The sequence below is a fragment of the Caretta caretta genome, chromosome 7 (genome assembly GCF_965140235.1).
Source record: "Caretta caretta isolate rCarCar2 chromosome 7, rCarCar1.hap1, whole genome shotgun sequence".
Taxonomy (NCBI): Eukaryota; Metazoa; Chordata; order Testudines; family Cheloniidae; genus Caretta; species Caretta caretta.
The window spans coordinates 1281001-1300188 of NC_134212.1; the positions used below are offsets into that span (position 1 = coordinate 1281001).

General features: G+C 64.3%; 1 protein-coding gene across 5 annotated transcripts in view; it reads left to right on the forward strand.

Moving 5' to 3' along the window:
- The window catches only part of LOC125639428 (laminin subunit beta-2), a 58044-nt gene extending 41184 nt beyond the window's left edge, over positions 1 to 16860 (forward strand). For all 5 annotated transcript variants that reach the window (XM_075130171.1, XM_048856465.2, XM_048856467.2 and 2 more), the window contains 13 exons: positions 1445 to 1669; positions 2346 to 2560; positions 2765 to 2861; positions 5481 to 5859; positions 6326 to 6510; positions 7735 to 7976; positions 10363 to 10566; positions 10839 to 10983; positions 11232 to 11439; positions 11748 to 11889; positions 14140 to 14316; positions 14701 to 14857; positions 16047 to 16860. In XM_075130171.1, coding sequence (XP_074986272.1) covers positions 1445 to 1669; positions 2346 to 2560; positions 2765 to 2861; positions 5481 to 5859; positions 6326 to 6510; positions 7735 to 7976; positions 10363 to 10566; positions 10839 to 10983; positions 11232 to 11439; positions 11748 to 11889; positions 14140 to 14316; positions 14701 to 14857; positions 16047 to 16180 — 2510 coding nt within the window. In that variant the 3' untranslated portion in view covers positions 16181 to 16860. The remainder of the gene's footprint in view (positions 1 to 1444; positions 1670 to 2345; positions 2561 to 2764; positions 2862 to 5480; positions 5860 to 6325; positions 6511 to 7734; positions 7977 to 10362; positions 10567 to 10838; positions 10984 to 11231; positions 11440 to 11747; positions 11890 to 14139; positions 14317 to 14700; positions 14858 to 16046) is intronic.
- The last annotated feature ends 2328 nt before the right edge of the window (positions 16861 to 19188 follow it).

Genomic DNA, 19188 nt, shown 5'->3' on the forward strand with positions numbered 1-19188 from the left:
AGCAGTTCCCCAAGTAATAACAGACAGAATGAAGTAAGTTACCAAGCAAAATAAAACAAAACACGCAAGTCGAAGCCTAATACATTAAGAAACTGATTACAGATGGAATCTCACCCTCAGAGATGTTCCAATAAGCTTCTTTCACAGACTAGACTCCTTCCTAGTCTGGGCCCAATCCTTTCCCCGGTACAGCTCTTGTTCGCTCCAGCTCAGGTGGTAACTAGGGGATTTCTCATGACTCCAGACAATTTGTTCTGTTCCACCCCCTTTTATAGCTTTGGCACAAGGGGGGAATCTTTTGTCTCTCTGGGTCCCCACCCCTCCTTCTAAACAGAAAAGCCCCAGGTTTAAGATGGATTCCAGTACCAGGTGACATGGTCACATGTCCCGTGTGACCCCAAGCCTTCATTCTTCCCGGCCAGACTCACAGGAAGGCTTGCAAGTAAACAGAGCCATCTACAGTCAATTGTCCTGGTTAACGGGAGCCAAGATACCAAACCACCATTAATTGCCCATACGTTGCATAATTACAATAGGACCTCAGAGTTATATTTCATATTTCTAGTTTCAGATACAAGGATGATACATTCATACAAATGGGATGACCACACTCAGTAGATTATAAGCTTTGTAATGACCCCGTACCAGAGACCTTTTTCCTGAAGCATATTCCAGTTACATCATAGTCACACTCGTTCGCATATTTCCATAAAATCACGTGGAGAGCACCGTCACAGCACTATCTGCTGCTGCCAGCAGCCCCGGCTGCAGGCTGGGCGCTATGCCAGCCCTGCTCATGGCAGGCGGGGGGGCTCCTGCTGGCCTACAGGGAGGGCGGGGCGGGGCGGGGGGCTCCTGCTGGCCGACAGGGGGGGCGGGGCGGGGGGCTCCTGCTGGCCGACAGGGAGGGCGGGGCGGGGCGGGGGGCTCCTGCTGGCTGCCAGGGAGGGCGGGGCGGGGCGGGGCGGGGGGCTCCTGCTGGCCGACAGGGAGGGCGGGGCGGGGCGGGGGGCTCCTGCTGGCTGCCAGGGAGGGTGGGGTTTACCCTTTTCCTTTAAAAAACCAAATACAGACACCCCCGGCCCCGCTCACCCCCAGCCCCTCCCGATGGCGATGCTGGGGGCTGCAGGGGGCCGGGGAGGTGATCTGGGGCCGGCTGGTTCCCGAGAGCCCTGTGGGGGGCAGGGCTCCGTGCCGGCCCTGGGGCCTGGGCAGCCGTCCCAGGGATGCGTGCGTGGGGTCGGTCCCCGGGCCCCACGGCGCCAGGCCGGGGGGCTCCAGCCGAGCAGCACACTCCTGGCACGGGGCTCAGAGGCAGGTGGGGGGCGTTGGTGGCGTTTCTGGGTCCTGAGAGCAGGACGGGGCCCCTGAGGCTGCCCGGGCCGGGGTGTCCCTCCGGGGCATCGCCCAGCCGGCCGCGAGCGTCTCCTGGTCTCGCCTCCAGGCCCGCGCTGTGACCGCTGCTCCCCCGGCTACTTCGGGGCCCCAGGGCAGGAGGGCGGGGGCTGCCGGCCCTGCCAGTGCAACGGCAACATCGACCCCAGCGACCCCGAGGCCTGCGACCCCCGCACCGGGCACTGCCTGCGCTGCCTGCACCACACGGACGGGCCCCGCTGCGCCGCCTGCCGGCCCGGCTACCACGGCAACGCGCCGCAGCGCAGCTGCCGACGTGAGCGGGGCGGGCCTGCACAGTGGGGCGGGGCCGTGGGGGGCGGGGCCTGCACAGTGGGGCGGGGCCGTGGGGAGGGGCTGGGCTGGGCCTGGCACAGTGGGGCGGGGCCGTGCGGAGGGGCAGGGTGGGCCTGGCACAGTGGGGCGGGGCCGTGGGGAGGGGCGGGGTGGGCCTGGCACAGTGGGGTCGGGCTGTGGGGAGGGGCAGGGTGGGCCTGGCACAGTGGGGTGGGGCCGTGGGGAGGGGCTGGGCTCGGCCTGGCACAGTGGGGCGGGGCCGTGGGGAGGGGCTGGGCTGGGCCTGGCACAGTGGGGTGGGGCCGTGGGGGGGCGGGCCTGGCACAGTGGGGCGGGGCCGTGGGAGGGGCGGGGTGGGCCTGGCACAGTGGGGCGGGGCCGTGGGGAGGGGCAGGGTGGGCCTGGCACAGTGGGGTGGGGCCGTGGGAGGGGCAGGGTGGGCCTGGCACAGTGGGGCAGGACAGGGCCTGGCATCTCATCACAGGGAGTGGGGCTGGGGTCCCAGGCCCTGGCACTGTGCAGACACGGGGGGAGAGGGCCCAGCACGGCCCTGTCCCTGAGTGTGGGAGATGGCAGTGCCCTGGGGCTGTGGGTATCTGTGGGCAGAGGGAGGGGGCTGAACCCTGCCCCTCCAATCCTGCTGCTGCTGTTCCCAGGCTGCACCTGTAACCAGCTGGGCACGCTGCCTGCCCACTGCGCCTCCGGCACCTGCTACTGCGACCGGCTCACGGGCAGCTGCCCCTGCCGCGTGCACGTGGTGGGCAAGAACTGCGACCAGTGCGCCCCCGGCTTCTGGAGCTTCGGTGGGGAGCGGGGCTGCGAGCCCTGCGGCTGCCACCCGGCCCACTCCCTGCAGCAAGGCTGCAACATGGTGAGTGCCCGTGCCAGGGAGCAGGGGCTGGGTGCCACCTGGCATGCAGCAGGGCCTGGCGCTCGGCCTGGGCCGTGCCCTGCTGGGCACTGCATGGGCAGGCTGCGCTGTGGGGCCATCGGGCTGCGCAGGGCCCAGGGAGGCCTGTGTTTGGGGGTGCCCGGGCTCCCTCTGCTCCACCTAAGTGTCTTCTTTGCCCACCAGTTCACAGGGCAGTGCCCATGCCGGCCAGGCTTCGGGGGACGCACCTGCGCCGACTGCCAGGAGAACCACTGGGGCGAGCCAGAGCGGGAGTGCATGGGTGAGTGTGTGTGGGGGGAGATGTGGGCGGAGACATGGAGTGCAAGTCCTGGGGTCGAGCCGTGGGGGGGTGGGGCAGGGCAGGGGGAAAGTCTGGAGTGGAACCTGGAAGGGATGGGGGGTGAGCTGGAGGGGAGTGGGGGGCAAGCCAGGAGGGGGCACAGGGGGTGGTGGGAGAGCCAGATGGGGGATGGGCGCTAGACCAAAGCGTGGCAGGGGGCAAGCCCAGATGGGAGATGAAGGTGAGCCCAGGGGTGGGGGGTGGGAGGCAAGCCATGGGGGATGAGGGGTGAGCCATGCGGGGGGCTCACAATGCTGCCCGTGGGAGCCAGCTGAGGTCACTCAGTCAGGGGGAACTGCAGACAGAGCGGGGCAGACAAACCCCGAACGCCGGTGGATATGCCACTCCTCAGAGTTACCAAACCAGCCTCCCTGGGTACTCAGACGTCCACACAACGCAGTGCCCGCCCCAGGCCTCCCTCCGGACACACGTCAGATACGACGATGATTACTGAAGATCTTCTCTCATCATATAAGAGAGCAGGTTCCCCCAATCCCAAAGGATCAGGCCCCAGACCCAGGTCCGATGATAACTTAGATCTTACCCCAAATACGCACTGATAGCCAATTCTCGTTAATTAAACTACAGTTTATTCAAAAAGAAAAGGGAGAGAGAGTTGGTAGAGAGATCAGTCTACAGAGCGACCTGAGTTCAGTTCTTGAGGTCACGATACCGAGCAGAGATGGTGAGTCTGTAGTGGCCAAACGTCCTTTTAGAAACAGCCCAGAGGTTACAGTCCAATGTCCATGTTCAGGGTGACTCCAGTCAGTGACTGGGGATCTCAATCCTTATGGCTCAGGGTTTCCCCTTCTTGAAACCCAAAGCCGATCTGAGATGAAGGACGATCGTGTCCCAGGGCTTTTATACATTTCCAGCAGCCTCTTGGCCTGAGAAGACAATAGGCTCAACCTTCCTTCTCCCAAACATCCTGGCAATTAGCCCAGGGTAATTTATCATTAAACGGTTCAGATACAGGTTACCCCAACCTTCCCGGAGACAGAGAGACAACAACACTGTTGCCCTCCAGTGTCTTCCTAGATCTTCACACTCCTGTTTTGATCTTTGAATCAAAGCCGTGGCAATAGACAAGACTCGTTTGCTGACATCACAAGCCCTGAGCCAGCATCTCCCCTTCTCTCTCTAGCAGTGCGGGCTGCAGTTCACAGCTCTCCTCCTTTCCATCTCTTCCTAAGCAGTCTCTAAAGTTGGGCCCCGGGTCAGGTCAGTCTGGGAGGTCATTAACTCTTTCTGGCCCTGTGTCACCTGTCAATGAGATATGATATCACACTCCTAACCTCACAGGGGGCAAGCCAGAGGGGGCTGAGAGGTGAGCCCAGTGGGGTTGAGCCAGAGGGTGATGGGGTGAGCCCAGAGGAGTGGGGGGGCAAGTCAGAGGGGGATGGTGGTGAGCCGGGGGGGGGAGAGTCGGGGGTGAGTCGGAAGGGGATGGGAGTGAACCCAGAGGGGTGGGAGGCAAGCCACAGGTGAATGGGGGTGAGCGAGAGGGGTCCCCACACTGGACAGGCTGCTTTGCTCTGCCCTCACTGAGCCCCCTGCCCCGCAGAGAAGGGCCTGGGGCTTTGGGCCTTTGCGGAGCTTGCAGAGCTGGTGCAGCCAAGGCCTCGCTGCATTGTCAGAGCTGGGGTGGGGGAGTGTCACGGAGTCCCCGGGCGATGCTCTGGAACTGCTCCCCATGAAGCCAGGCAGGACTCTGGGGCAGTCTCCTCTCTGGGAGCAACCTGTCTGCAGGACACACAGCTCACCCGGCTTCCACCTTCCTGGGTCTGACCTCGGAGCATTCAGCCTCCTCTGCCCCTCCGTGCGCTTCCCCCAGCGAGTCCGCTCAGGCGGGGCTCCTGGGGAAGCCAGAGGGTCCTGCCCCCCAGCTCCGCAGTCAGACGTGACTCTCAGCCAGCCAGTAAAACAGAGGTTTATTAGACGACAGGAACATGGTCTAAAACAGAGCTTGTAGGTGTAGAGAACAGGACCCCTCAGCTGGGTCAATTTTGGGGGGCAGTGAGCCAGACAACCACGTCTGCACTTCACTCCAGGTCTCCAGCCAGCCCCAAACTGAAACTCCCCCCAGCCCCTCCTCCTCCTCCTCCTCTGGGCTTTGTCCCTTTCCCAGGCCAGGAGGTCACCGGATTCCTTTGTTCTCCAACCCTTTAGCTCTCACCTTGCAGGCGGGAAGGGCCCAGGCCATCAGTTGCCAGGAAACAGGGTGTCGACCATTCTCTGTGTCCAGACCCCTGCACACACCTGCCCTCTAGGGCTCTGCAATGATCACACACCCTTACCGCACCACCTAGATACTTAAGAACTGCCTAGGGGAAACTGAGGCACCCCCACACTATTCAGAGGAACCATTAAGAACAGTCCCGCTTCATCACAGGGGGCACGGCTGGAGACCTGCCCCCTGCCATGGGAGTGGCTCGGGCATGGGTCAGCAGTCAAAGGGTTAACACCCCCCCCACACACCGGCAGCTGGCGTGCCAGGCTGTGTGCAGACTCCGGCAGGGGTTGCGGCCAGGCTGTGACGTGCCCCCTTTGCTCCGGCAGCCTGTGACTGTCACCCGGCCGGGGTGGAGAGCCCGCAGTGCGAGCGTCTCAGCGGGCACTGTGTCTGCCTCACCGGCTTCACGGGGCAGCGCTGCGACCACTGCCAGCGCGGCTTCCAGGACAACTTCCCCCGCTGCCACCGCTGCCCGCCCTGCTTCGCTCAGTGGGACCTGGCCCTGGACCGGCTGCACGACCGGCTGCGCCAGCTGCAGGGGCAGGTGCGGGCGCTGCAGGAGGGAGGCCCCGGGCCCGAGTTCAGCAACAGCCGCCTGCAGGACCTGGAGAGCAAGCTGAGGAGCACGGAGCGGCTGGTCGGGGACGGGAGCAGCCAGGGCGCCCCCCTCCTGCGCCAGCTGGGCCGCCGGCTGGACGGCACCAGGCAAGGGGGCGGCACCGGGGGGGAGGGGCTCGGCGACGGGACCCTTTACCCTGAGCACCCGGCGGGACCAGCCTGGTCCTGCCCTCCCGCCTGCTGGGCTGGAAGCAGATGCCCATGTTGCTGCCCCAGCTGGCATGGCTGGCCCCTTGCGAGCAGGCCCAGCAGAGGCCAAGGAGATGGAGACCCCGTGTGGGTGCAGGGCTGAGCCCCACTGGCAAGGCTGGCATGAGGGGCTGGCGCAGACTCCTCCTGCAGCTGTGCCTTGAACTGCCAGCAGCTACTCATGGGCCCTGCTTTCCCTCCCAGGACGCCGGGCGCTGGCTCTGGCCAGCCCTCTGGACGTCCGTCTCCTGCGCCCATGTGCCCGCCGGTGTGCTGGGGAGAAGGGTCTGGCCGCTGGACCTGGGCCCTGGGACAGGGTTGGGGGCAGGTCCTGCCCTGTGCCCACTCTGAGCTGTGCCCCCAGGAAGGACATGGACGAGGTGTGGAAGCAGCTGCAGGCCGCAGAGGGGCGCCTGGATGAGCCGGCTGGAGTGGACGTGGAGCAGAGGGGCCGCCTGGCCAGCCTGAGCAGGGAGCTGCAGGAGCTGAACTTCACCCTCTCCCGCCAGCAGGAGCAGCTGGCAAGATGGGAGGGGGCCAGCTTTGGGGGTAAGAGGGACAGAGTCCCCACAGTACTATAAGGTGGGTAGAAAGCTGGCTAGATTGTCGGGCTCAACGGGTAGTGATCAATGGCTCCATGTCTAGTTGGCAGCCGGTATCAAGTGGAGTGCCCCAAGGGTCGGTCCTGGGGCTGGTTTTGTTCAATATCTTCATAAATGATCTGGAGGATGGTGTGGATTGCACCCTCAGCAAATTTGCGGATGATACTAAACTGGGAGGAGTGGTAGATACGCTGGAGGGGGGGATAGGATACAGAAGGACCTAGACAAATTGGAGGATTGGGCCAAAAGAAATCTGATGAGGTTCAATAAGGATAAGTGCAGGGTCCTGCACTTAGGACGGAAGAACCCAATGCACAGCTACAGACTAGGGACCGAATGGCTAGGCAGCAGTTCTGCGGAAAAGGACCTAGGGGTGACAGTGGACGAGAAGCTGGATATGAGTCAACAGTGTGCCCTTGTTGCCAAGAAGGCCAATGGCATTTTGGGATGTATAAGTAGGGGCATTGCCAGCAGATCGAGGGACGTGATCGTTCCCCTCTATTCGACATTGGTGAGGCCTCATCTGGAGTACTGTGTCCAGTTTTGGGCCCCACACTTCAAGAAGGATGTGGATAAATTGGAGAGAGTCCAGCGAAGGGCAACAAAAATGATTAGGGGTCTAGAACACATGACTTATGAGGAGAGGCTGAGGGAGCTGGGATTGTTTAGCCTGCAGAAGAGAAGAATGAGGGGGGATTTGATAGCTGCTTTCAACTACCTGAAAGGGGGTTCCAAAAGGGGGTTCCAAAGAGGATGGCTCTAGACTGTTCTCAATGGTAGCAGATGACAGAACGAGGAGTAATGGTCTCAAGTTGCAGTGGGGGAGGTTTAGATTGGATATTAGGAAAAACTTTTTCACTAAGAGGGTGGTGAAACACTGGAATGCGTTACCTAGGAAGGTGGTAGAATCTCCTTCCTTAGAGGTTTTTAAGGTCAGGCTTGACAAAGCCCTGGCTGGGATGATTTAACTGGGAATTGGTCCTGCTTCGAGCAGGGGGTTGGACTAGATGACCTTCTGGGGTCCCTTCCAACCCTGATATTCTATGATTCTATGACAGCAGCTCCTCCCTGCCCTGCCCAGCCCCCAGGCAGTGCAGCCGCGTCTCCCTGGCCATGCAGGGGCAGAGCTCTCCGTGGCCTGGCCTGATGCCCTGCTCCTGTGCCCTGGCAGAGTCCTACCGGAGCATCCGGGCCTCCTCCGAGCGCTCGAGGCAGGCGGCGCAGCGGGCCAGTGCCTCGGTGCAGGGGCCAGCCAGCCTGGTGGGCCAGGCCCAGCGCACACGGCAGGCTGCGGAGGGGCTGCTGCGTGACACAGGTGACACCTTCCGCCGGAGCCTGGCAGCGCAGAGGAGGTCGCTGCAGGAGGCCCAGAAGCGGGCGGCTGTGCTCAGCGTCTCCAGGCTCAACGAGAGGGTGAGCCGGGGGGGGGGGGGCTGGGGGAGCCCAGATTGGGCAGGGCGGGAGCCCAGGAGCGGGCAGGGCTCTGGCTGGGGGGTGGGCTGCCCCTAGGCACAGGGAGAGCGGGGGGGGTCTGCACGCTGCCCCTGAGCGCCGGCTTCGCAGTGTCCATTGCCCGGGAACCGCGGCCAATGGGAGCTGTGGGGGCGGCGCCTGCAGGCGAGGTAGCATGCAGAGTCGCCTGGCCGCGCCTCCGCCTAGGAGCCAGAGGGAGATGTCACCGCTTCTGGGGAGCCGACTGAGGTAAGCGCCGCCCGGGCCTGCCGCTCCTGCTGACAAAGGCGTTCACACTGCCACTTGCGTCGGGAATTTCACGAGGGGGCTTTTTTTAGTACCTGTGAAAGACAAAAGTTTTGTCGACAGCGTTGCAGTATAGACAAGCCCCAAGAGTGTCTGCTCCCAGAGCTAGGTCTGACTTTTCCGCTTCTCCTGGCCTCAGACCTTTCCTCTTTTCCTGCTTTCCTCCGTCTCACTTCCCAGTTCGTCCGTTATCTGATCCCCTACCTCCTTCCCCAGCTCCACCCGCTCCATCCTCTGCATCCTCCTCCTTCCCCTACAGCTCTTTCCAACTGCCCCTTCGGGCGGATCCCGAGCCCCCTCCTAGCTCGTGCCCCCCTCCTTGGCCGGCCCGCCCCAGAGCAGCGTTCTGTGCTGCTGCGTTGCAGGGGCGAGCGCCAGGGCAGGGTTACCCCAAGGAGCCCCTCCAGGGAGAGAGCTGGGGCAAGGCAGGGGAGTGCGGGGACAGGACTTGGGTGTCCCTCTGTCATGGATCCATAGGGTCGGTGCAAGGTCCCAGCTTTTAAACAGTCCCTGGGAGGAACCCTTCCGTGGGCCAGGCCCCTAAGGGGCCCCACCCTTCCACCAGGGTCAGCCACGTGGCCTCCCCGCCCCCTTACACTGGGCCTCTGGGCTCCAGGCCCTGCTCCGCCCCGTGAGCTCTGCCCAGCTAGTCCCCCTGAGGCAGAGCCAGGCAGAGCCCTGCCCACTGTGCAGGGCCCCATGCCCCGCGCCCAGCGGCTGCAGAGACGCTCACCCCGCGCTGTCCCCTGGCGCGGCACAGAGACGGGAAGGTTGCAGCATCGGCCACCCTGCTCAGCCAGCACCCCGCCAGCTGTAGGGAGCCCCTTGGTGCACGCTCTGGCTGTCCGCCCTCCTTCGGCAGAGCCCAGGGGAGAGCCCCAGGTCCCCCCCCCGCCAGTGCTTTGATCTCAGCTGGGGATTGTTCAGCCCCCCAGGGGCGGCAGGGAATCCAGGTCCCTCTGGGGCGTTGTGTGCTCGGTGCCAGTCGCCGGTGTCTTCTCAGACTCCCCACTGACATGGGGAGCAAGGCCCAGACGCCCGCGTCGCTTTGCCTGCCCTGAGAGCAGCCAGCCCTTCCCCACCCACTGGGAGCCATGCAGCACTGCGGGGAAACCGAGGCACGGACAGGCCTCATAAAAACATGACAAAATATTCCCATGTTGTCCCAACCCCCCTCCCCGAGAGGGGTGGCAGGATCGCTGGGGGAACTGTCCCGTCCACCTAGCGCTACCTCCACCGGGCTCAGCTCGGGTTGCTGCGTCGCTCCAGGAGGGCAATTTTTCAGCCCCCTGAGCGATGTGGTAACAGTGACTTGGTTTCCTAGTGTAGAACCCTCACGGAGTGAGGGGGAGTCAGGGCCTGGCTCCCCACTTCCTGTGATTCACCATGACTCTCAGCCAGCCAGTAGGACAGAAGGTTTATTAGAGACGACAGGAACACAGTCCAGACCAGAGCTTGTGGGCACAAACAGGACCCCTTAGTCAGGCCCTTCTGGGGGATAGAGAGATTAGACCCCAGCCATAGGGCTCCCTCCTCTTCCCCAGCCAACTCACCAAAACTGAACCCCCTCCAGCCGACTCCCCCAGCCTCCCCCCGGCTCCTCCTCCAGCCTTTGTCCAGCTTCCCAGGCAGAAGGGGTCACCTGGCCCCATCCCCCTCCCAGCTCAGGTTACTGGCTCTGGTATCCTCTCTCAAGGGACGTCTCCCCTCCCCAATGCAGACAGTCCCAGTAAAACTCCCCTGCAACACTCCCAGGTCAACACTCCCACCTCCCTGCTGTGTCACAAGAACAGGCCTCCCTCTGCCCTGAGAGCAAACTGAATCCTCCTCCCCGCCCCCGGTAGCCATGTGGAGCATCGGGAGAAACTGAGGCACACTCAGGAGTCATACAAATCATTCCCCCTTTGTCGCAGCCTCCCTCCCAGGTGTGGGGCCATCAGTGAGTGCAATGGCAAGCCCAGGTTTCTGCCCCCCTCCCCTGGGGCCCTGCAGGGCTGGCTGGCTCTCCGGTGACCCCCTGCCATGTGCTCTCTGCCTGCAGATCTGTGGGGCGCTGGGAGATCAGGGCTGTGAACAAGCCCCCTGTGGAGGGGCCTCCTGCCAGGATGACTCTGGGCAGCGGCGCTGTGGGGGCCCAGGTTGCAGGGGGGCGCTCCCCATCTCCACGCAGGCCCTGCGCACCGCCCAGGATGTCTCTCGCCAGTTGGAAAGCACAGCTGGGCAGCTGGGTACCATCACCCTTAAGGTACGACAGGGGTGGGTCCCATCACCAGGGGTGGGGATGGTCTCCTCAGGCATCAGGCCTGTGTTTCGAGCTGCAGGGGTCCTGGTGAGTGTGTGTCTCACAGGGTCTGCTAGTGCACAGCCTTCCCTGGCCTCGCACACCTGTGGGCTGGGCACCCTTATGGCTGGGTGCCCTCCACCCCACAGCCTTGTGCACGTACAAATGTGCCAGTCACATGCCTGTGCTCCCAGCTGGGCACCAGCCTGGAGCAATCAGCTGTGAGTCCCCTCCAGGTGCAGGAGATCCAGGAGCTGGCCCGGGGCGCCAGAAGACGAGCCCAGGACACACTGGATGGGTCCCAGACAGCCAGAGGCCATATGGAGGAGTCCACAGCCAGGTTGCGAGAATTCATCCAGAAGATCAAGGACTTCCTGGCAGGTATGGAGCCGGAGCTGAGCTGGAGTGGGCCTGGGGTTCCCAGGAGTACCGGTGCCCTGTGCAGCCTGGCATGGTGGGCGTCCCAGGGCACTGCTATGCTGGGCCAAGCCATGGGCAGGCATGGGGTGAACCAGGGCCCAAGTCAGCGGCTGCTGCAGGTACCTGTGGGTGCCCAGCCATGCCCCGGCCTGTCCCCACTGGCATGCCAAGGACCCGCTGCCCATGCTGAGGGCTGTCCCTGTCTGCAGAGGAGGGAGCCGACCCGGAGAGCATCGAGCTGGTGGCCCAGCAGGTGCTGAACATCTCCCTGCCCAGCAGCCCCAGCAGGATCCGGCACCTGCTGCAGGAGATCCAGGACAGCATCCGGCAGCTGGATGGGGTGGACGCTGTCCTGAACAGCACGGCCCACAGCCTGGCCACCTCCCAGGAGCTGCTCACACGGGCAGGGCAAGCCAGGTGCGTTACCAGGGACAGAAGCAGGGCAGGGACACCAGCTGAGGGTGTGGGTGGAGTTTCTGGCTACTCTGGTCCCAGCCTCTCCCTGCAGGGGGCGCTGTGGGGGCAGGGCAGGGCTCTGGCTGTGGGGGGCTCCCAGCAGGGGGTGCTGTGGGGGCAGGGCAGGGTGCTGGCTGTGGGGGGCTCCCAGCAGGGGGTGCTGTGGGGGCAGGGCAGGGTGCTGGCTGTGGTGGACTCCTGGCAGGGGGCACTGTGGGGGCAGGGGTGGGGAGGTGTCCTGAGGGTGATGCTGTCCTGTGCCCCCCCAGGGAGCAAGCGGTGGGCGTCAGGGGGGTGATCACGGCCACGCAGGAGGTGCTGGCGGGGGCGAAGGTCCAGGTGTCTGTGGCAGGGCGTGCGCTGAAGAGCACCAAGAAGGCAGTCCGGGGTGTGGAGAGCAGAGTGAAGGAGGTGAGGGGCTCTGCCTTCCCGGGGACCCTTCTGGCCCCCCCAAGCCAGGCTTCTCCTGCCCCGGTGTTACCTACACACATTATGGCACCCCACCTTTTCCCAGGCCATAGGGCTCCAGGCAAAAAGCACCTACACCCTTACCCAATGCGTAGGGCTCCCGGTGTCACTGGCCCGGTCGGTGTAAGTCCCCACACCCTTACCCGATGCGTAGGGCTCCGGGTGTACACTACTCCTGCAGGTGTGCAGGACCTTTTACCAGTGGAAGAGCCTTACACTGTAATATCCTACGTCACCTCTATTTATTAACACAGACTGTGCTCACCACACCCAGTAACTTGTCTGGATGGCCAGTCAGAATCAGGTCATCTGAGGCACTCCAATTTCTGCCCGGTGTCATTGGCAGAGTGTTAAGAACATATATAAGAACGGCCTGACTGGGTCAGACCAAAGGTCCATCTAGCCCAGTGTCCTGGCTGCCGACAGTGGCCAGTGCCAGGTGCCCCAGAGGGAGTGAACCTAACAGGTAATGATCAGTGATCTCTCTCCTGCAATCCATCTCCACCCTCTTGACAGACAGAGGCTAGGGACACCCTTCCTTACCCATCCTGGCTAATAGCCATTAATGGACTTAACCTCCATGAATTTATCCAGTTCTCTTTTAAACCCTGTTATAGTCCTAGCCGTCACAACCTCCTCAGGCAAGGAGTTCCACAGGTGGACTGTGCACTGAGTGAAGAAAAACTTCCTTTTATTTGTTGAGGTCTGGAAGCTCTGATCGTGGGGCTGTGTCCTGGAGTTGGTTCCCACAGAACTTCCTCTTGGATCCCAGTTTATATAGTGAAACTTGAGTCCTGCTTAGCTGTGCCGTAACCAAGCATTAGACTGAAACGTTACTAACCAACCCTATAGAATCATAGAATATCAGGGTTGGAAGGGACCTCAAGAGGTCATCTAGTCCAACCCCCTGCCCAGAGCAGGACTAATCCCCAACTAAATCATCCCAGCCAGGGCTTTGTCAAGCCTGACCTTAAAAACTTCTAAGGAAGGAGATTCCACCACCTCCCTAGGTAACGCATTCCAGTGTTTCACCTCCCTCCAAGTGAAAAAGTTTTTCCTAATATCCAATCTAAACCTCCCCCACTGCAACTTGAGACCATTACTCCTCGTTCTGTCATCTGCTACCACTGAGAACAGTCTAGAGCCATCCTCTTTGGAACCCCCTTTCAGGAAGTTAAAAGCAGCTATCAAATCCCCCCTCATTCTTCTCTAACATAGTGTAACAAAATTCTCTACCCAATCCTACCCCACCACCTTCATTTACACCCAGCAAAATTAATTATGTAACAGACAGAAACAGTCAAAGAGCCAGACAGAGACCAGACAGACAAACAATGGGGAAGTGGGGGCCATAATGACAAAACAATACAAAAAATGAGGGTTTCACAACCACAACTATTGAGAAGTGGTTTCTTGCCAGACAGATGCCATCAAATGAAGTTTTCTTTAACCACCTTAAGATCTGTTTCTGTGTCTGGTGATCGTGGGGGCCATTGGACGGGGTCACCTTCCTGCCAGCCACTCTGACATTGTATTACTGTCATGTAGATGGATTGTGAGGATGGGACTTCCTGCTGCTCAGCTAATGGCTGCTGCTCTTTAATCTGGCTGCAGAGGAAGGCCTCATCCTTACACCAGGTCTCAGAGTAGCAGCCGTGTTAGTCTGTATTCGCAAAAAGAAAAGGAGTACTTGTGGCACCTTAGAGACTAACCAATGTATTTGAGCATGAGCTTTCGTGAGCTACAGCTCACTTCATCGGATGCACGAAAGCTTATGCTCTAATAAATTGGTTAGTCTCTAAGGTGCCACAAGTCCTCCTTTTCTTTTTATCCTTACACCAGGGCATCCCCACCCCCTGAACCCCCCTTACCTCTGCTGCCTGGAGCCCTCCCCTCCCCTCCCCAGCCAGTCCCTGCCCCAGCTGCTCCTGGCCAGAGGGCTCTTCCCTGGGGCTGGGCCGGGCCGGGGGCTCGCTGGGGCTGTGTGGACTCTCAGCCCTGAGGCCGGGGCTGGGGGGGCTCACACAGGCCGGGTCCGACTGCTCCACGGGTTTCCTTCGGGCTGGATCGGGCCACAGCCCCACGGGCCAGCCTGCAGCGGCCGCGCTGCGGGGGCAGGTGGGACTGGGGTGGCACGGGCAGGGGCCCCCTCGTCCTGCCGGCTCCAGCCCAATCCCCCTCTCTCCGGTGCAGGCCGAGCGCAGGCTCCGGGGGCTGCAGGAGAAGGAGTCACGGGTGCTGAGTGCCCTGCAGCAGCTGGCGAAGCACGTGGCTGCCCTGCAGGACAAGTCCAGGACCAACCGGGGGCTGGCCAGGGAGGCCAAGAAGAAAGCTGAGCGAGCCGTGTCGGCCACGGGGGTGCTGGGCCAGGTGAGAGCCCCCGGTCCCCCGCTGCAGGGGCCTGAAATGCTGCACCCAGCATGTGACCCCTCCCCTTGGCTCCTGGATGCCAGCCCACGCCCTCCCCCACACAGCACCCTCCCCCCAGCCTGTCAGTGACCCCCCTAGCACCCTCTCCCCAGCTCACTCCATCCCCCTCCCCAGCATGCTCTCCCTTCCCCCCCCACCTGCTGGTGCCCCTCCCCGCACAGCACCCCTCCCGCCCACCTGCTAGCCCACACCCTTCCCCCCCCGCCCACCAGTCTGCTCATACCCCTCCCCCTCCCTGCAGCAGTGGGCCGTGGGCCCCGCGCCCAGAGGGCAGGACCCCTGCGAGCCTGGCGCTGGGTGTCAGCCGGTCCCCTCTGCCCCCAGGCGCTGGCGGAGGTGGTGCGGCGGCACGCGGTGCTGCAGAGCAAGGTGGGCGAGCTGGCCGGGGCGTCGGACGCCACGCTGCGCCGGGTGACGCGGCTCCTGCAGGACGCTGAGCAGATCCTGGACAAGGCCAGCGGCAGCCAGAGGAAGCTGGAAGGTACCCGGGCCGCGTGGCTGGGGCAGCAGGAGCAGTGCCCAGCCCCACGCGCCCCCCGAGGGACCCTCTGGCCCCCCACTCACACCTGCCCGGCCCCACGCGCCCCCCGAGGGCCCCCCACTCACACCTGCCCGGCCCCACGCGCCCCCCGAGGGCCCCTCTGGCCCCCCACTCACACCTGCCCGGCCCCACGCGCCCCCCGAGGGCCCCTCTGGCCCCCCACTCACACCTGCCCGGCCCCACACGCTCCCCTCTGGCCCCCCACTCACACCTGCCCGGCCCCACGCGCTCCCCTCTGGCCCCCCACTCACACCTGCCCGGCCCCACGCGCCCCCCGAGGGCCCCTCTGGCCCCCCACTCACACCTGCCCGGCCCCACGCGCTCCCCTCTGGCCCCCCACTCACACCTGCCCGGCCCCACGTGCCCCCCTCTGGCCCCTCTGGCCCCCCACTCACACCTGCCCGGCCCCACGCGCCTCCTCCAGGGCCCCTCTGGCCCCCCACTCACACCTGCCCGGCCCCACGCGCCCCCCGAGGACCCCTCTGGCCCCCCACTCACACCTGCCCGGCCCCACACGCTCCCCTCTGGCCCCCCACTCACACCTGCCCGGCCCCACGCGCCTCCTCCAGGGCCCCTCTGGCCCCCCACTCACACCTGCCCGGCCCCACGCGCCTCCTCCAGGGCCCCTCTGGCCTCCCACTCACACCTGCCCGGCCCCACGCGCCCCCCGAGGGCCCCTCTGGCTCCCCACTCACACCTGCCCGGCCCCACGCGCCTCCTCCAGGGCCCCTCTGGCCCCCCACTCACACCTGCCCGGCCCCACGCGCCTCCTCCAGGGCCCCTCTGGCCCCCCACTCACACCTGCCCGGCCCCACGCGCCCCCCGAGGACCCCTCTGGCCCCCCACTCACACCTGCCCGGCCCCACGCGCCTCCTCCAGGGCCCCTCTGGCCCCCCACTCACACCTGCCCGGCCCCACTTGCCCCCCGAGGGCCCCTCTGGCCCCCCACTCACACCTGCCCGGCCCCATGCACCCCATGGGCTCTCTGGGAGGGGTCTGGGCACATGCCACGTGGGGGGCTGCAGGCCAGGGCTTGTGTGACGGCTGGCTGTGCCATGCGAAGGGCCCGGGTCCCCGTCGGTGCTGCGGCCATGCTGGGGGGCTCACCCCTGTCTCCGCCTGTCTGCAGAGCTGGAGCGGCGCTTTGAGGATGGCGAGGAGGCGCTGGAGGCCAAGGCCACGCGGCTGCAGGCGCTGGAGAGACGGGTGTCCGGGCTGCTGGAGGAGATCCGGGAGAAGGCCAATGCCTACGCCACCTGCTAGTGCCAGGGCATCGCCCACCGGGCCCGACGGCCAGTCTGGACCTCTGCGCCTTCCCTCCACGGTGTCCCCCCCCGCCGGGCCGCACTGTCCTGCCCCTTCCTCCTCCCCGGCCGGGCCATGCTGTCCTGTCCCCCCCGGCCCCGCTGTGCTGCGTTGTCCTACCCCCTCCGCCCCCGCCGGGCTGCGTTATCCTGCCCCTCCCCTTCCGGGCCGCGTTGTCCTGCCCCCACATCCCAGACATTCATGGGATTATTTCCTGGCCCTCCCACACACCACAGCAGGTGGGGCTGGGGAGTGCCTCGCAGGGAGGGCAGAGCCAAGTGCCCGCGCTGCCTTGAGGCTCAGAGCTGGCGGGCAGGCCCCTCCGCTGGCAGGGATGCCCCAGCCACCCCACAGCCCCCATACGCTGTGCCTGCCGTAGGGGGAGCCAGGAGTTCTGCTGGCAGCCGGCTCTCTGCCCCGTTGGTGCCCGCCCTGGCCATGGGCTGTGCCAGCTGGCAGCCAGGGTGCTCTGGCCTCGTGGGCAGGCGGTGCCGTGGGGCCCAGCAGTGTGCTAGGGAGCAAGTGGGAAGCCAGGTGCAGGCCCCACCTGTCAGGGGCCCCCTCATGCAGCTCCAGGGTCTGCCCCGGCCAGCATCTGTAGCAGCCCTGTACTCTGCAAATAAAGGCCTGAGCCTATGGCCCCGGCTGCTCTGTGTCACATGCCAGCCTCTGCACCTGCACCGGACTCTACCCCAGCACCCAAAGGGAGCCGCGGCCCCATGCTGACTGTGCCCCACAGGCCCCAGGCCATGCTCTGGACCTGCTCGGCCTCGTAGGGAGCAGGACTCTGGGGGAGCCTCCTCTCTCGGAGCAGACTGTCTGCAGGGCAAGAAGCTTCCCCAGCTTCCACCTTCCTGGGTCTGAGCTCGGAGCATTCAGCATCTCCTGCCCCACTGTGCGCTTCCCCCAGTGAGTCCGCCCAGGCTGGGTCCTAGGGAAGCCAGAGGGTCCTGCCCCCCAACTCCGCAGACAGACGTGACTCTCCGCCAGCCGGGGAAACAGAAGGTTTATTAGACGACAGGAACATGGTCTAACACAGAGCTTGTAGGTGCAGAGAACAGGACCCCTCAGTCAGGTCTGTCTTCTGGGGCAGGAGGCCAGAGCCTCCTCTGGCCTCCCTCCATTTCCCTAGCCAGCCCCAAACTGAAACTCTCCCACCCCTCCTCTGGCCTTTGTCTCTTTCCCGGGCCAGGTGGCCACCTGATCTCTTTGTTCTCCAACCCCTTCAGTCGGCCCCTTTGCAGAGGAGGAGCCCAGGCCCTCAGTCGCCAGGAGAGAGGTGTCGGCCATTCTCTGTGCAGACACCATCACGCTGGACCTCTAGGGCTCTGCCACAATCACACCCCCTTATCCCCCCACCTAGAGACTTAAGAAATGCCATGGGGAAACTGAGGCACACACACAGTATTCAGAGAGAACATTAAGAACATTCCCACTTCGTCACACCTGCGGGCCCCGTCCCAAACCCACCCAGCCTGCCCATGGCACCAGCCAGGCTGCAGCCAGGTCTGGGGCCCATGCGCCCAAGAGAGGGTAGCTCTGAGCAGGGATATTTACTCGGGCCCAGACCCAAGGGCTCAGTGTCCACTGCCCAAGCAGGGCCGGTGCCGCACTGCCGGCCTGGGCCAATAGCTCAGGGCGGCCCCATCCAGCACCATGGAGTGTTAACACTGACCCGTAAGGACCACAGTAGCTGGCACGGCTGGAAACCACTTCGCTGCTGCTCTTTGTAGTAAGAATATCCAACCGCCGCCCCCGCCCCAGCTCCACGCAGGCTGCAGCCAGCTGGGCAGCACCCACCCCCTGGCATGGGGTGGGGACAGCGTACGGCCGGCAGGTACCAGTGTGTTGTTAGCTGCCCCGGCGTGAGGCTGGACCGAGCCCTCAATGCCGTATTAGTTCAACAACACCCCTCGTTCCCCACTGAGGCGCCTGCTTCTGGGTTTGGGGGTGGGGGGTGGTTATACAGGGACCCTTTGCCCACTGCTGAGATGCAGCTGGCTCTGTGGCAGGGCGCAGGGGCTGGTTATACAGGGGCCCCTTGCGGGGCGCTGAGACAGGCCACTGGGGAGGGTGGGGCCTGAGGAAGGGACGCAGCTTCCCAAACCCTCCGGCTGGGCTGTAGCAGGCGGGGTGGGGGCGGGATTTGGCCCAGCCGCCCTTGACTGAAATCCGGCCTTGGCTGCCAGCGTCTGTCCTGCAGCCTCCCCCCACTGCCGGACTTGCATTCCAGCCCGGCCCTGCCAGCGCGGGGGGAAAGCCGGAGCCATCTGGACAGGAGCTGTGCACCCCCTGACTCCCCATGTGGGCGCCCCCCGGCAGCTCCCCTGAGCCCCCGACTCCCCATGTGGGTGCCCACCGGCTCCCCTGGGCCCGCGCCCCCCGACTCCCCACGTCAGCACCCACTGGCTCCCCTAGACCTGCGCCCCCCGACTCCCCACATCAGCGCCTGCTGGCTCCCCTAGACCCGCACCCCCGACTCCCCACGTCGGCACCCACCGGCTCCCCTGGGCCTGTGCCCCCCGACTCCCCACGTCAGCACCCACTGGCTCCCCTAGACCTGCGCCCCCCGACTCCCCACATCAGCGCCTGCTGGCTTCCCTAGACCCGCACCCCCGACTCTCCACGTCGGCACCCACCGGCTCCCCTGGGCCTGTGCCCCCCGACTCCCCACGTCAGCGCCCGCCGGCTCCCCTAGACCCGCGCCCCCCGACTCCCCACGCCCACTGGCTTCACGCCCGCCGGCTCCCCACAAGCGTGCGGGCTGGCTCCCCGGGCCTGCGCCCGCTGGCCAGGGGCACTGGAGCAATGTGCCGGGGGCGGGGGCGGGCTGAGCCATGGAGCCAAACTGCAAACCCTGGATACGATGGAAACCACGTCACGCCAGGGGGTGCAGCAGCCCCCCAGTTCCAGCCCCCAGGCTACGGCTCCCAGGGCCTGCGCCCCCCGGGGTCCCCACGTCTGGG